The sequence below is a fragment of the Corvus brachyrhynchos genome, unplaced genomic scaffold (genome assembly GCF_000691975.1).
Source record: "Corvus brachyrhynchos isolate BGI_N302 unplaced genomic scaffold, ASM69197v1 scaffold175, whole genome shotgun sequence".
Classification (NCBI taxonomy): domain Eukaryota; kingdom Metazoa; phylum Chordata; class Aves; order Passeriformes; family Corvidae; genus Corvus; species Corvus brachyrhynchos.
Window position 1 is genome coordinate 6915214 of NW_008238448.1, and position 15653 is coordinate 6930866.

The 15653-nt window shown below is 40.9% G+C and overlaps 1 protein-coding gene across 6 annotated transcripts in view; it reads left to right on the forward strand.

Annotated features, from left to right (window-relative positions):
- The window catches only part of KIAA0922 (KIAA0922 ortholog), a 73911-nt gene that overhangs the window by 25232 nt on the left and 33026 nt on the right, over positions 1-15653 (forward strand). For all 6 annotated transcript variants that reach the window (XM_017736809.1, XM_017736808.1, XM_017736810.1 and 3 more), the window contains exons 2-7: positions 2868-2939; positions 3834-3957; positions 5023-5139; positions 7139-7249; positions 13320-13397; positions 15235-15388. In XM_017736809.1, the coding sequence (XP_017592298.1) occupies positions 2881-2939; positions 3834-3957; positions 5023-5139; positions 7139-7249; positions 13320-13397; positions 15235-15388 (643 nt within the window). In that variant the 5' untranslated portion in view covers positions 2868-2880. The remainder of the gene's footprint in view (positions 1-2867; positions 2940-3833; positions 3958-5022; positions 5140-7138; positions 7250-13319; positions 13398-15234; positions 15389-15653) is intronic.

Consider the following 15653-nt stretch of genomic DNA (forward strand, 5'->3'; position numbering starts at 1 on the left):
AGAAAGGGCAGTCCTCGTATGCATTCCATGGAGAAGGTTTATCCTGCAGGGACCAGGCATGAAAAGCCGAAAATCTGAGGGGGTCCAGGGATTTTATAGTGAGGATCGGAAAGGCGGGGATAAGGGATACAGCCAATGAGATTAAGGGAAGGAGGCAGGGTTAAAGCTGAGGGAACCAATGGGATCAACACATGGGAGGGACTTAGGGAAGGAGCCAGTGGGGTGTTGAAGATTACAGAACTTTCTAGAACTGATGCATAATCAACTAGGGAACATGAATATTCATAATCTGCATAAAACAGGGAGGGGAAAACATCAACCAATCCTATGAGAATGTGTAGATTACAGAACTGGGGGATTATGCGTTCATACCCGAACGGGGAGTGAGTGGTTGAATTTAGGTGCCTGACCCCCGTATTTGGTCTCGGCCGTGCCCTCAAGGGTCAGGGTGGCTGTAGCAACTTGCGCTGCCACACGCAGGGATGTGCAGTGGTGTTCTGCCAGCTTCCAGCTGCCTTTTAGAGATAGTAACTGGAGAAGTACACTTCTGATGTAGATGGGCCTCTTTCAAAGTAGTGATGCACTTCGAAGTGCATCCTAGTTGTTCGAGTGTCACGAGCAGAATGTTCTCTTGCCCACTGCCATTATTCTAATCTGTCACCTTTTCCCTTGAGGGGAAAAAAAACCCAACCAAAAACAGTGGTAGTTCTCTTTCCACTAGTTCTGTTGTTGAAGAAACTCAGCTCTCAAGTTACGTTTTGGTACTGCTTTGGGGCCACTGATAAGTGGTGCAGACACCCTGGAGCTGGACAGTGGGCTGGGTGATGGGCACGGTGCCATAGGAATGTGGCTGTTATGCTTTTGGGGCCAGGCTGGAGCTTGAAGCAATTTGGCAGCTTTAGTGGGGTGCAGAGCAGAAGCTGGATGTCTTGTAATCATGGGACCATTCTGGTCAAGCAGTGTACAGGGATGCTCCAAAGTTATCTCCATGCTCAGGAGCCAGCTCAGAGCCTGCAGAGGTTGTTAACTGAGTCTTGGCTTCAGCCACCCAAGGTCCAGGCCGCCTTCTCCAGAAGGAATAAATGGCATCCCTGGGATACCCCTGCTGCTACTCTCATAGGGCTTTTCCCATTTTTTGACAAGTAGAGGGTTGGGTAAAGAGCAAGACAGTGCATTTTTAAGAGCCAGTGCTGCAGCATGGCCTTGTTCACCTAGAGCAAATGAAATGCAGTCTCCTACATCCACAGCTGGATTTGCACCCAGCCGGTGCATTTGGTACCAACTGCAAAGAGCAAGAGTTGAGAGGAAGAGAGCTGATGCTGCTAGAGTTCCTCAGAAGGAGGGTTAGTAAGTCTTGGAGAGCTACTGCCAATATCATGAACTGGCAAAGAGAGGCACTCAACTTCTTGCTGTTCTCAGCACAGATTTTTCTGGTGAGAAAAGGTATTTCAGCAGTACCTGTAAGATGCTAGAAACTTAAGCAGTGGTGGGGTTCAAGGTCATACTGTAGTGCATAAACCACTGGCTTAACTTTTATTCTGCTCTTTATGTGTATGCATACAGTAAAAGGATCTGAGGCCCTTTAAGAAACGCGTCTTCCCCAAATGTCTGTGGCTTTTACTATAGTAGTAATTTTAATTTGTATGTGTTTACAACAGTACTCAGACTTACCTTCTGGGTACGTCCCTGAGGCTGATTTTTGGAAGGGGAAGAAGGTGCTGGTTGCTGCAGTGTTTGTAGGAATGGAGCAAGAGCTGGCTGCTGCAGAGACAAGGTGGTTGGAAGGAGACTATCGCTAGCAGCTCCTCAGGAATGCTACCTGGATATTCTGCCTGCTATAGTAGTGAGGGAGTTTTCTCCTTTCTGTGACTCTATGTTTTCATAAAAGTTGTGGGTTTTCATAATAATAAACATCATTTTTCCTGACTGGTACTAAATTATGGTGTCTGTTGCTTTAGAATATAACAACAGGATCATGTACACACTAAGAGATATTAAAGGTGTAATGTTACAGAACTGCATTTTCAAATTGGGAACCAATTGACTGTACTACAACAACTTATGCAAAGCAGCTGGATAACCAATGAGACCACAGTCCATCTTTCCCTTCTTGGACTCCTCCTTGCTAGGATGCTTATTAGCATCATCGAGTAAAGATATGAAACTGGTTCTGGCTATTCAACATGCAGACTGCTTCTCGGGAAGCTTTTGACTGAGTAGCACTAGGCATGCAGATAAAATGAAGAGGTGCTGGGCTTCTTTTATACCACTGTCATTGGGACTTGCAGAGGACAAGTTTTAATTGAGAAAATGGTGAGGATATCCTGGAATTTCTATGTTACAGGGTATTGAGTAATGTTGAAATAAGCTAAAAACGTGCTAGAACTGATGGAAACTTCATTGTGAATTTTTGTAGGGCAAAGGAAAGATGATGAGGTATGTGCTTCATAGTATTTCTTACTCTCTTTTGCACAGAAGAAATGAGTTGGCTTTTGCATTTAAACCACAGCTATACAGGCACTTCTTTTGATGTCGGCTTTTGCCCAAGCTGCTATTTACTCTTCTACCTCTGCATCTCTCAGGTGTGCTCATACCAGTGCTTGTATAGATGTTGGATTGGTGAGACTGGAGATCTGCTCCATGCTGACATAGTTTTCATTCCTCAGGATTCTTTCCAGTTGTTTTCCCTCTGTAGTTTACTGCACAGCCCCATAAACAGTTGTGTCAGCATGACTGGGGAGACCTTTGCAAGGAAGGGAGGCTCAGAATATAAAGAGTTAAGAGCCTGTAATGTATCTTCCTTCCCTGCAGATTGTAGCATCATGCCCACTAAATATTAATCGTGGCTTCTTTTCCCTTCTTTTCAGCTTCTCAGCAAAGATGCCTCCAAATGGGAAGGCCTTACATTTTCACCCATCAGTTCTGCATTTTGGAATGCAGTGAGTATCTTACGTTATTGTTATTTTGGTTAATAATGAAGTGTGGAGGAACAGCTATAGTGGGCTCCATTTGGGTAAGAAGCATTAGCTGTGACCATGCCATCATCTGAAAAATAGAGAACTAGTAAATAATTGCCACAGAGCTGGAAGTGCATTTCTTGCCTTGCAGTGTTTTGTAAAAATCAACATAGTTCTGAGAAGGAGGAAAAGCTAATAGGGGATATAATGTATTCTGGGTGTATATTTCAGGTGATTCTGCATGAATGTCAAATAATTGCTTCATGCTGGTTGTTCGTTTTTTGAAAGATTGCCTTTCTAGCGGGGGAATAGCTTGTTTCCTTTAAATTCTGAAAACAAAATCCAGAGAGTCCCAAGCAAAACATACTGGTAGAATAAATGAGATTTTTCTTAGTACTCTTTCAAGAAAACGTTAAAAATTGTTCTTAAGTGATAATCAGCCTTTGACCTACCAGTAATCAGAAAGAAACTCAGTCCCCTTGTGAGTTAAAGGAGTATTTCAGAGGGTGTACTGGAGGAATGCCTAAGCTGTTGGGGTTTAGGATGTACTAACTAAAGCAAAAGCCTTAAGAGAATTATGGCTTTAGCTGACGAAACAATCAGTTGTTTAAACCTTTTTATTCAAAACTTTGTGCTTTGTAAGGGTTATTTTTTCTTTTGACTCCTAGTTACTCCAATGAGTTTTGGCTAAGTGTAGCCCACATCCCAGTGTTACGGGAAAGACAAAATTTGTTTGACATGTTTCCAAAGATTAATTACAACTAAATAATTGTTGCAGATCAACATTTTTTAAACTGATATGTGTTGCTTCTTTCATGCATTGCCTGTGTTTATAAAGTGAATAATTTATTTAACTTTATTTTCCCCCTGCTTTAGGTTACTGGGTTTACCCAGAGCTAAAATGCTACATGCCTACAACCCTAGTAGAGATAGAGATGTTGTAGTCAATTCAGTGTTTACAGCTACTAGACAGTTTCATGTGTCTCCTGCTCATAGCCGGGTGAGTGCTGATGTACTTTTGGAAACTATGTAATGGCCGAGTGCCAAGCCTTCGTGCTTCCTTTGGCATAAGCTCTTCATTCTGTGTTTTTGTGCTTTTTTGTAGGACCTCCAACTCTTTTTCTGTTTTGCTAGTGGCTTTTTTGTTCACTTCTACTTAGACTTGTTTGGGAGAGGACATCCAAAACCTGCAGTAGGAAATGTGTTTGACAGTAACAGAAGAAGAGAAGAATTTTTCAATGTTAGAGGCTGTTTAAATCTCATTCTGCTCTAAAGCAGCATTATGCAGTAATCCACAGGCATGTGGGTGTTTTACAGCCACGAATTTTCAGTCTTTTGAGTGGCCTTGCATATTTGTCAGAAAAACCTGCAGTGAAATGTTTTATGTATTTTGTAGTGCAATTATGGGCATAATTGCCTTTATGATCTAAGACCATTATTTTAACTCTGATTTTTTTTTAACAATGTATCACAATATAATGCATGTTAAGAATGAATTGCTGTGATCTCAGTTGGATGAAGCTCAGTTTTTATCCTCCACTGATGTGCAAAGGGGTTTTATTATGTTTTCATCTGATTTTTGCTTTTACTGTAGCTGGATGGGCATAACTGTGCAGACATAAACATCATTGTTCCTCCAGCCAGACTATCTGGTTACTAACAGTGTTGCCTAAGTTCAGCTTTGACTGATTTGCTTGTGTATCACAGAGGTATTGATTCACTTTGCTATAGCCATCTGCCTCTGTGTGGGGGAAGTGTTTTTGGGCATGCAGAGGCTGGCAGTGCTGCATGGTTAAGATCTTATGCAAAAAGAAGCCTTGACTGATGAGGCCCCATGCTAGCTGAGAAACTCCAGCCATAACTTGGCAAGCTGCTGTGTGATTTTGGTTCTTGTCTGTAGTAAGAGTTGAGAGTGCACAGATGAAACTTCTCAGCGCTGAGGTTCTGCTTAGTGGGATCTACAGACAGGGATGTACATGTGGAAGTGTCCTCTGGGCCCTGTGACTGAATGGTGAGTGTGTGCTCACTGGCACCAAGCAAGCAAGCTTCTTTGTGGTCTCTGCAGGTGATTCCAGCGATGGGAAAGATGTCTTTCAGAGTACTCTTCCTGCCAACGGAAGAAGGCAGTATTGAAAGCTCATTATTTATAAATACCTCATCTCATGGAGTACTTTCATATCAGGTAACTACTCTTGTTTTTCATGTCAGGGAACTGCTCTTATTTTTAGCTTGGGTTTTGGATTTACTTGCGTTTTAAAAAGTGATTTTCATAATTTTAGGGACTTTTAAAGTTCATTGAATTCCTGATACAGATCAGGTGGGGTAGTGTTAACAATTCATCCCTTTTACCAGATTGTTCTAGTGTCATGATCACATACATGTATATCATTAAAATTACTGCTCTTAGTGGTAGTAAAACCAAGTTCATTTGTATGTGTGCACTTAAAAGATCACGATCTGATCGTTTCATATATTAGTGCAGTCTAGACTGCACTGTGCTGGAATGCATTTATTGGGAAAAACCCATTAGGAAATATTTTAGGTGGCTTTCAGCTGCTCTGCAGGATTTTATGTAAACACATTGGGGATGTAGCACAGGGTCAGAGGTTTAGGCCTTTAAAGCATGAAAGTCAAAATAATGGTTGTGCATTAAGGCTGTCTGTTTTCTGACTAACTGGTGAATTCAAGCAGGTCTAGCTTTTTAAAAATTTTATAAGGAACACTATGTACTCCAAATTCTTGTTAATTTGGCAAAGAAAAATCTTAACCCTGAATTTAGTGATTTAAAAAGAGTGTCAGCTTTAATCAATCATCAAACTATTTAATTCCTGTACTTTGTTACTGTGCTGGAAAACAAAGCTCCTTACATAGAAGCTTAGGTAAGTTCAGTTGAAATACACGGGGTTTTAATACAAATGTTGCATTTATCTAGTATTTATTAGCGGTAATGCCACATTTGGCAGTAACATTTCATCAAGGATGAGGAAAAAGTGCATTATAGGGTGGTTGACCTTTTCTTTTTGACATCTCTCCCCTCCCTGTGCTCACTCCTGACCCCTTCATTTATTGCCCAGTCAGCTCAGCCTTTTATCAACAAGTTGCAGGGAAGCAGTTGTCAGTTTCACCTCAAAATTGGTTTGTTTCCTGTTGGACTGCTGCAAAAGTCAGTAGCAGACTGGTTTTCATGTACATTTTCACCAGCCACCTGAGACAGAGGAAGTAGCTGCCCATGTTTTCAGCTCGCATTAGGTTTAAGAGTTTCAAAAGGAGGCATGACTTGAGTGTTTGTTGCACAGTTACAGTGCTCTTGAGAGCCCCAAAGCCTTGAAGCTTTTGATGTTTCTAATGCATTTATGCAAGAGTGTGTACAGAAGAATCACCCAAATGGAGACGAGGTACCATTATAGTAAAATGTACTTTATAAATACCTGCATTAAAAGCAAATGGCATATTCCCTTTGTTCTGGTATTTTCTATCTGTAGTCAAAGATCTTCAGTGAACGTAGAATGCATTTTATTATCCTCTTAATTAAAAAGATGTGGATTTTTCCTATTAAAAAATAATAAATCTTTGCATACAAGTGAAAAGCCCCAGGTAATTTTTCTTAGCCTCTAATGATCCCCTGCCTCCTTGATACCTCCTGGCTCCACAACTCCCAGTTATTGTCATAAACTCATCTTGGTGGAGCAAAATATAAATGCAGTAGAACCATCCAAATTACAAATCTTATAGTGTTCTGAAAATTGCAGTCTTTAAAAACCAAAATAATGAGAAAATATTTTACTCAGTTTTTAAGGCAAAGCCATTGAATTCAGTATTCAATGGGACTAGTAACAAAGTTTTCTCAGAAATTACTGCACTCCCAAATGGTGATACGTGTATTGTAATTGCCTGAAGAATAGTAGGAGAATTTAGATACTTTCTTTTTAAGATCACCTGATGCTCTGCTGGTGAGTGCTTTGTTTTGTTTTTGTAATAGTGCCTGAATGAGTGATGATTCTAAAGTGCTATTTATGTGTATGATTACTTTCTACATTGCAACTTTATTGTCCTTCAAAAGAATCTAACGTGAAAAACTGATCTGTTTCTTGGGAAGATTGTTGTTATTAGCAAAATAGTTTTGGAAGTTGCTGGTATAAATTCTAGGTGTTGATGTAATGACCTTGTTTTTTTAATACCAGGTTTTTGGAACAGGAACTCTGATGTCTTCTCCAGAAGAACCTAAAGTGCAGCTAGCAAATGCCTACTTACTGCTTCCACACATTCAAAACATCCAGGCATCACACACGCTGGTACAGTATACATTTCAAGGGGGATGAAACCTAAATCTGCTTAACCACAAAAGATTTTTGACCTCAGGTTGTTGGGATGCAAGCAAGGAACATTAGCAAAAAATCCAAGTACCAGTGACTGCAGGAGAAAGATTGCAAGATACAGGGTTACTGTGATCAGCTGCTTTTATGAGACAGTCTTTGGCATTTAAACTATTCACACTTGTTCTTCTTTGTGCTCCTGTGGTGGGGTGCCCTTTAAATTGTGCTGGCAAAACTATTTGTGTGGCCCTGCTCTGACTGAACTGGGGAATTGGTCTGTCCTTAACAAAAAAATAAACTTCATACCATAAAATTGAGAAGGGCAGGAAGTTGTATTGGTTTGTTCTGTTTTTTACTTCTGGCCAGTTCCCCATGTGAGTTCACAGCAGGGCTGCACCAACAGTTTGCTGCAGTTAAAAAGCATGGTGTGCTGCATGGATGAGAATGGGAGCTGGGAATCAGGCTGCAGCAATCCCTCCTGCCCCTATCAGTGCTGAAGATACCAGCTTTGCTTACCTCATCTTGACAAGGAGCTCTGGAGAACAAAGCAAGCTGAATTTATGAGGCATAAATACTTGAGTTGAAAGAAGCTTTAATGATTTCTGTCATTTGGTTGCACTTGCAGGTATTTTCGTAGTCTTCCAGTCCATACAGAGCCTTTCAAGTGAATAACTAATTTGAAAAATTGATCGTTCAGATTTTCTGTTGTATTATACACAGACACTGTTTTTCTAAAAACATACTTAGAATATCTTAGCATGTAACAAAATTTAATACTTCATCTAAATGTAAGCTGTGTTCATTGCCTTTGTGATGCCTTCTGTTCTACCTGAGAAAAATTGCCAGCACATATTGTATTTTTCAGTCTGCTATGTATATGTTAGGTCAATCTTACCTCTATGCAAGGATAGTGCACAATTTCCTTCTCTCCCTTTCTTTTCTTCCATGCCAGTCTCTTCGTTGTAGTCACATCATTGTGTTTGCTTGTGGATGTACAAAGACAGAGTCTTGGAAAGGAAGCAAAAATCTTAAGGTTTTGTAATTTGGGGTGCTAGAGGTAGAACTGAGAAGGGGTTTTTTATGCTGTTTATGTGTGCATCTTCACATAGCTTCACATAGCTTGATGGGTTGTTGTCAGGTAGTGTCTGAAAGTTGTATACATGCTTTTTCACAGTTCAGTCTGAATTCCTGAGTAGAGAAGCTTCGGGGAACATCTGACATTTTCCTTACTGTAGAGTGACAAACATTATCCTATGCTTTATCTGCATGGAGTACAAGTTTGAGGTCGTGTTTAGCAGTGCAGCATGGTACCACCTGGCACTGGCCTCATGGTAGGACATGAGGTGGGAGAGAGTGTTGACTCAGTTCTCCAATCTCTGGGTGTAATTTTTCTGTGCTGTGCTGTAATTGAGGAAACACTCTTCACTGCATGTTATCATTTTGGGCAGAAATGCTGCAGCAGTCGGATGGGCTCCTCAGCTGTTGAAGATGAAAGACAAGATCTAAATACTGGAGAGGAGTTTATGGTTTGAGTTCGGGTTCCTTTTAGAAGAATGTTTCTCTACAGCTAGCTGTTCTCTCCAGAAGTGCCTTCTTTAATTCACCTTCCTTATATTCTGATGCAGATCCCTTAAAAAAATGGTATCATTCTGCTTTGTCCAGTTTCTATTTTAAGTTCAGAAAAGGTAGAAGGAAGAGAGGTTGGTGAGGTCTGAGTGAGTAAATACACATGGGCGAACTGGAGGATACATAACTATTACACATAGAATGGAGGCTTGTAGTGAAAAAGCATTTAAAACAAACCAGTCATACTCACTTAGCTGTGCACATTTCTTTTCCCCTGTTTATTTTTAGCTGACATAAAATACCAGGGTAAATTCAGGATAGCATAAGCCTCATTTGCACATCCCTTTTCACCTCGGGATGATTGAGTTCTAACCTTGGGTGATAGTGTCTAGTTTGATACACTGAAGGTGTCCTTACCTCTGAAGTCCCCTGATAACTGCTTGGAAACCTCAGACAGAGAGCTGCATGCTGTGTGTCTGTTTTTTTGCCTAAGTTGTCCCCTATTTTAAAGGTGGTTGTGTTTAAATTGTTCACTAATACTGACATCCTTGGTCAACAAGGCCAGAAAAGTTTTGACATCATTAGTCCCATCATGTGCTAGGTAAAGTGACTTCCCAGAATTGCTGGAGGCCTTGTTACCCCTAATACAAGCTACTTTGATGATTGGAAACCTACACCTGACTTCTAATTTAAGTTGCTTTGTGGCCAGTTTATATATTAAGATGCACATTTAATTTATGTAACTCTTCCTGCTTCTGACACTTAGAAGCATTTGTAGCTGGCACCAGAACTTTCAGCTTTCACTTTGCCAAGCTGAACAATCCATGCTCTGCAGTGTCTTTAGTAATGGGCTGTCCCTTTTGCCACCGAATTGACCACCCCTTTTATAGCTTCTTCAATTTGTAAAAACTTGTTTTGAAGGTCAAGGCCAGACCTGTAAATAGGGATATGGGTAAAATTGTGCCACTGTAGGGTTATTTGTGTTGGAAATGTAACATAAACCTGGGGATTATAGATGGAAATTTACCTCTACAGTACTGTTTCCATTGGAAATGCAATATGCAACAGGTTTATATTTGAATTTTTTGTGGAAAATGAACATCCATGGATTTTGTGCATTGTTTTTATCTTTTAGTGGGCAAAGCACAAAGGCCTTTTTTTTTCTCCTTCATTCCCCCACATTTTTAAGCAGAAACTCTTGTGCTTAATAAGAAAGCAGAAAGAAAAGGCAAACGTGCCTTTTTTACTGTTGAATTTCTCCATCTTTCTGTTGCCCTTTTCAAAGTTTCAGCATTTGAAGGGTTTGGGATTGGCCTGTGGTCCTGGATCCCAGGATTCCTGGGCTCATGGCTCACTCATTGGGAGGAAAGAAGAGCTGTGTCCCACACTGTGAGTTCGTGGTACGTCCACGTGGCCATTCAGCAGTGGCTAGTTACCACTAAGCCGTAACAGATGGTGGAGCCCATATAGGTCGTCGTTGTTTACCCAGCTTCTGGGTGTAGTCTTCGCTATAGTTGCCTGGTTTTTTTGACATTGTTTAGTATTTGGACAGCACTAACAGGGCAGCTACATCACTGCCTCTCTGTGTTCAGGATGGTGGAAATGTCAGTGGAGGAGTGGCATGCAGGGTGGAGGGTCTTATCGTAGGAGACACAGATATCGCTTTGCTGACTTCCCAGAGGAGTTCAAAGTTTATGAACTGACGACTTGGGAAATACTGCAAGTACTGACAGGAATGTAACACTCCTTAAGCCATGTTTTGCTTTGTCTAAGTGCGGTGCTTGGGCGTGGAGAGGGAAGAAAGGACGACAGTAGGGCTTTCTTGGTGTGCTATCCTGATAACTGCCTGCAAAAAACTGATGGAACTCTGCTGAATCATTATTACAGGGACAGCTTATTAACATCATTCCGAGCGGAAATACCACTTTAGGGCCAAGGACTGTCCAGGACAGGAACTTTGAGGGATCAGCCTACAGGAAGAAGAGGAGGATTGTTCAGTGTTGTTCTTTTTTAATGATACTGTAGCCAAACTCCAGAAAGTGATTTGAACTCTACAGTCCTGGTAATGATGCGAGAATATATCTGAAAATCTTTTAGAGAGCTGTGTGTTACTGAGACCTCATTGATGGTTGAATTGTTTTCTAAATAATTGCCAACTCTGCTGTCCCCCAGCGAGAATCCTAGCCCTTTGTCAGGAGTGGGACTCCTTGGAGATGGATAGTTCAGGTTTTTAGGGTTTTATTGAAAGAGGCCTCTATTTCTTTAAAATTTAAACTTGAGAACTTATCAAACTGCCAAGAATTTATGTTGCTTCTATCAATTGTCTTTGTTCAGTTCATAGAGGATTTGTGGGTGCTGAGTGTGTGTGTATATTCAAATATGTATACCTAATACAAAATAGTTGCACCAGGTAATTAAGTGGCAATAGTTGTAATGCTTTGCAGAGTTCTTGCTCAGTTTTCCCTGCTGTGCCTCTCCTTTTCAATTTGCCTGTGGTACAAATATTTGCTGCATAACTCAGCTCTCTGCTCTCATTCATTAGCAGTGATATTTACAGTATAAATGGAGTGCTTGCACTGCTGGGAGAGATAGTCCTGGATTTGTCTGATTGGAAACTCTGCTTCTGACAGTGTTTTCTTCTCAGATGCATTATCTCCTCTTTAGGGTTAACTCAGAGCCATCCTGCCAGTCCTGTAAGATATTAGGCACGACAGTTATGCATTATTGTCTGCCTTAGAGAAATGCAAACCCGTTTCCTTTTCTGAAGATAGCCTCACAAGGAAATAAAAATTTCCCCTAGAAAGCAGATGAACATCAAATACAGCCCCAGTAGCACTTTTCCCCCCCACCCTGTGCATTAGAAGCTTCAATTTTAAGGTGACAGCAGTTCCTATGTTAGATCTATGCCAGGTCAAGAAAAACAAAGGCTGGAAAAAATATGATGTAGCTGATATTTTTAACAGAGATGTGGGTTCTTAAATGACTTCAAACTACAGTGGCATTGAATAAGGGCTAACAAATCCTTATTTAGGACCATGAAAGCAGTAGTGTTCTTCCAAGAAGTGCTGAGAAGGCAAGTCTAATCATCAGGTTTTATCTGATCAGAAAATGACCCCCAAAGTTGTAAATCTTACTGCCTTGTTAAAACTCCACCAGCAGCCATGGCTGTGAGGGGGGTTAGGAAATGATGCATGTTTTGAAATCAAATGGGGTTTTTTTTTCTGCTCTCACAATTTGGTAAGAACAAAAACATCTGTGAAAAAAGAAAGGAGTTTGCAGGGGTTTGAGTCCCCCAGAAAGCTGTGCTGGGGAAAGCGTTTGGGTTGCCACCAACCACCTTTGCAGGGACTATATCGCCCTCTTGCGTGAAGCCTCAGTCATTTTGGTATGAAATCCTGTTGAGTCGGGAATGCAGATCTTGGCTTCCTTTTATAAAACTGAGCCCTGTGAAATGCCACACGTGTGCTAAATCTCTCTTTTCACGTGCCCCTGCCTGTCCCCTTTCTCCTGTCTTAGAGAGGTATGAAATAGGGTGTTAGATACCTTCAAAAGTTTTTTCACAATTTTGCTTTTCAGCATCAAATTATTGAAATTGTTTGAAGTCAGTTTAATCAACACCTTCAAAAACCTGAACCTGCAGATACCCTACTCAGATATTTCAGTATCGCCAGAGAAACAGAGGGCAGGGGTTCCACATCAGCCTCAAAATTAGCACGAAATTTGGCTGTAAGTAAGGCACTGATAGAGTGACAGGTCTGCCATTCTGATTCTGGCTTTTTTTTTTTTTTTTTTTTTTTTTAAATTTAATTTAGGATCAAGATATACTGGCTGGGCAGTTTCTGCAAGTAATTTGGCAGTGCAGATTTCCAGATAGCTTTCATGAACTGTACTTGGCTTTGTTGGTGCTGTTGCCCCATTAGATTTATTAGTGCTTTACAAGCTGGCACAGTCAATGTCATCTTTTCTTTTCTTTTCTTTTCCCATTCTAGTCAATAAAAAGGCAAAACAAGTATTTTCTGTCTGTCCATTTTGGCATGAAGCCTGTGTGTCAGACCATGTCCAAGAAGCATTATGTTCTTGGCCTAGATACTGTATTTCAATATCCAGTCAGCAAAGAAAATACACAGAAAACAAGGAAATAAGCTTTTATATTGCACACAAGGGTCTGTTGAATACAGATTTTTGGCATAAGAAAATTTTTAAGAGTTCTCATGCTGATGCTGTATAAATATTTAATAATCATGTGTAATAAGTTTTTGATGTTGATAAGTAGGTAGATATTGATGGAGTCCTGAGATTCAGAGTTTAATTGCTGGACTACTGTACAGAGTAATTGTAGTCATTAAAAAAATTCCTTACATTGCTGTGTTCTGTATATGAGGAAGCAGTCCTATTATCTTTATAAATTATGGTATGTGAATTAGATTTATATAACATTTGAAGCAATGTGTTTGATGTTTTCATCACTTTTCTTTTCTTACAGACAGAAACTATGAATGCCAGTCTATTACGGGTTCATCTTGAGTGCAGTTTACCTAATGACACATATCAGCTAGTTAAGGTATGTTTTATTATTATTTTATATCTGTGTAAGTCTTCTATTTTAAACCAAGCTTAGAGGGACGCTTTCCAGAGCTCTAGAAATTTTAGCAACATTGCAGTTTCCAGTGTCTCAGTTTAAATGGGAATTGTGTTTTTATAAAACTGTATCCTCTGATGTAAATGAAATGTCACACACATCACACTAAAATCTTTAGGAATAAAGGAGATGAAAAAAGATACCCACCATCCCATAAACCTCCCAAAAAACTAAACCAAAACCAGTCCAACAGGCTAAGCATTCTGATAGGTAGGTGTTGTACTACTTAGATTAGATTTCTGTAATTTTTTTCTCCGGAAACTTTTCATGAGTGTCTGGTTCACAGTGAGAAGTGATCAGTGAGCTGGAGAGGCTGAAGCCTGGGCTGCCTGGGCTGTGTTCCTGGGGATGTGAGGGCGGCTGTGGTGCTGGACAGAGCTGCGGAGGGGCGAGTGTGTTAGCAGGGACTCCCCCTCCAAAAGCACTGAGCCTTCAGGACAGTAGGTTATCTCCTTGGCCTGGGCAGTGCCATCTGAGTCCTCTTCCCGTCTCTCCTCAAGCATCCTTACACAGTAGGTGGGTGCTACTCACTGTGGGTGTGGTGTTGGGTCAGACACAGACCCGCGCTGTGGCCGGCAGCACCGCTTTCCCCAGGAGTGATGAGGCCCAGGCTCCAGAGCTGTATTCCTGTGTGTTGCACAGGGCAGCATTCCTGTGCTGCTTTGCTTCCACGTTTGGTTCTTGCAGTGCACAGTGCATTGAGGTGCTTGAGGTGCACCTGAGCGTTGGAGGCTGCATGGGGTGCAGCTGTCTGCCCTTTGATCTGACTTCCCAAGGGTGCACTGTGCCTGTGCTCCAGTCGCTATGGCAGCCTCCTCTCCTGCTCCTGGCAGCCATTTCAAGTGCTGAGAGTCTCTGGTGCTGTGTGAGCTGTGAGCTGGCATCCCATCCTCAGGCGCTTCCCACTCCTGCTGTACTTCCTTGCAGCACTTGAGATTAGCTGGAAGTGTGTTGCTGCAATTCTGAGAGCACTTCACGTGCCTGTTGTCTCCTCCTCCATCCGGAGCAAGTCTTCTTGGTAGGGCATCGGAGCCTGAGTTTAGCGACCTTGTGGTTTGATGCAGGACCAATGAATGTTATTCACTGTTGATTGTCTAGTTCTGTTCTGCTTTGCTGGCTTTAATTTTTTTTGCCAAATGGTGTCTGTGTCTTTGTAGTTGCTATGACTTAGCTGTGTTAACAGCAGCCACTGCTTACAGATGGAAATAAGATCCTATTTGTGTTTTTCTGAAGTATTCTAGCCAGACAACAGTGTTTTCTATTAAGAATTGTACATGTATGTTTGTTTTTTTAAAATTACTTCAGTGAGAAATGGAGACAAAAACACAGGATTTGGAAAAATTAACTATAAACAGACCAGTGAACATGAACTGTCTTCTTACCATTAAGACACATGCATCAGTCTGTTTATGGCACATTTTATTGAAGGCAGAGGATTTAACAAAGGAAACTGTTTTGCAGTCCCTGAGGTGAGACTGACTAAGACAGTTTATAAATTTGCATTCTCTCAAGGTTCAGTGTCTTTTTTAGTTGTTTTTGTCTTTGTTTTTGCTGTGCTCTCTGTACCTGCACTGTGTTTGGTTTCTGCTGAGATTTTAGCAAAGGTCCTAATTACTTCTGTTTTGCCAGCACTTTGGTGCTGGAAACCTTGTCTGTTAGATAATACCTTTGATTAATTTCTCAGAGTACCTTAGTGTAGTGAACTTCTTCTGTTCTGTCCCCCATCACACACACACCATATCCCTTTGTCTCACTCCAGAGTTGCTGTTTTATGTCCGATGACCCAATGCTGCTAGAAATGAGCTTAACAGTAAGAGTGGAAAATGCCCAGCAAGATTTTGTGGAGCACAGACAATACTTACTGGAGAATCTTTTTGTAGTTTATGTAGCAATGGAAAGAACAAAGACCTCAGGTAAGTCTTAAATCTGCCTGTTAAGTGTAATACAGCTTGGTTTTATACATAATTTGCAATTTGGTATCCTAAATTGAATTGAATTCAGTAACAGCTTAACTTCACAAGTAGGGGAAACAAAGTTCAGTTAAACACAGCGTGCAGGAAATTGTGTAGGGCAGAGTTATCATAAGCAGAGTTCTCTTCATAAAGGTAACAATTGTAAAGTTGTAAACTACATCTTTTTCATTCTTTAGTCCCCCGTGCTTATGCATCTGCTTAAATA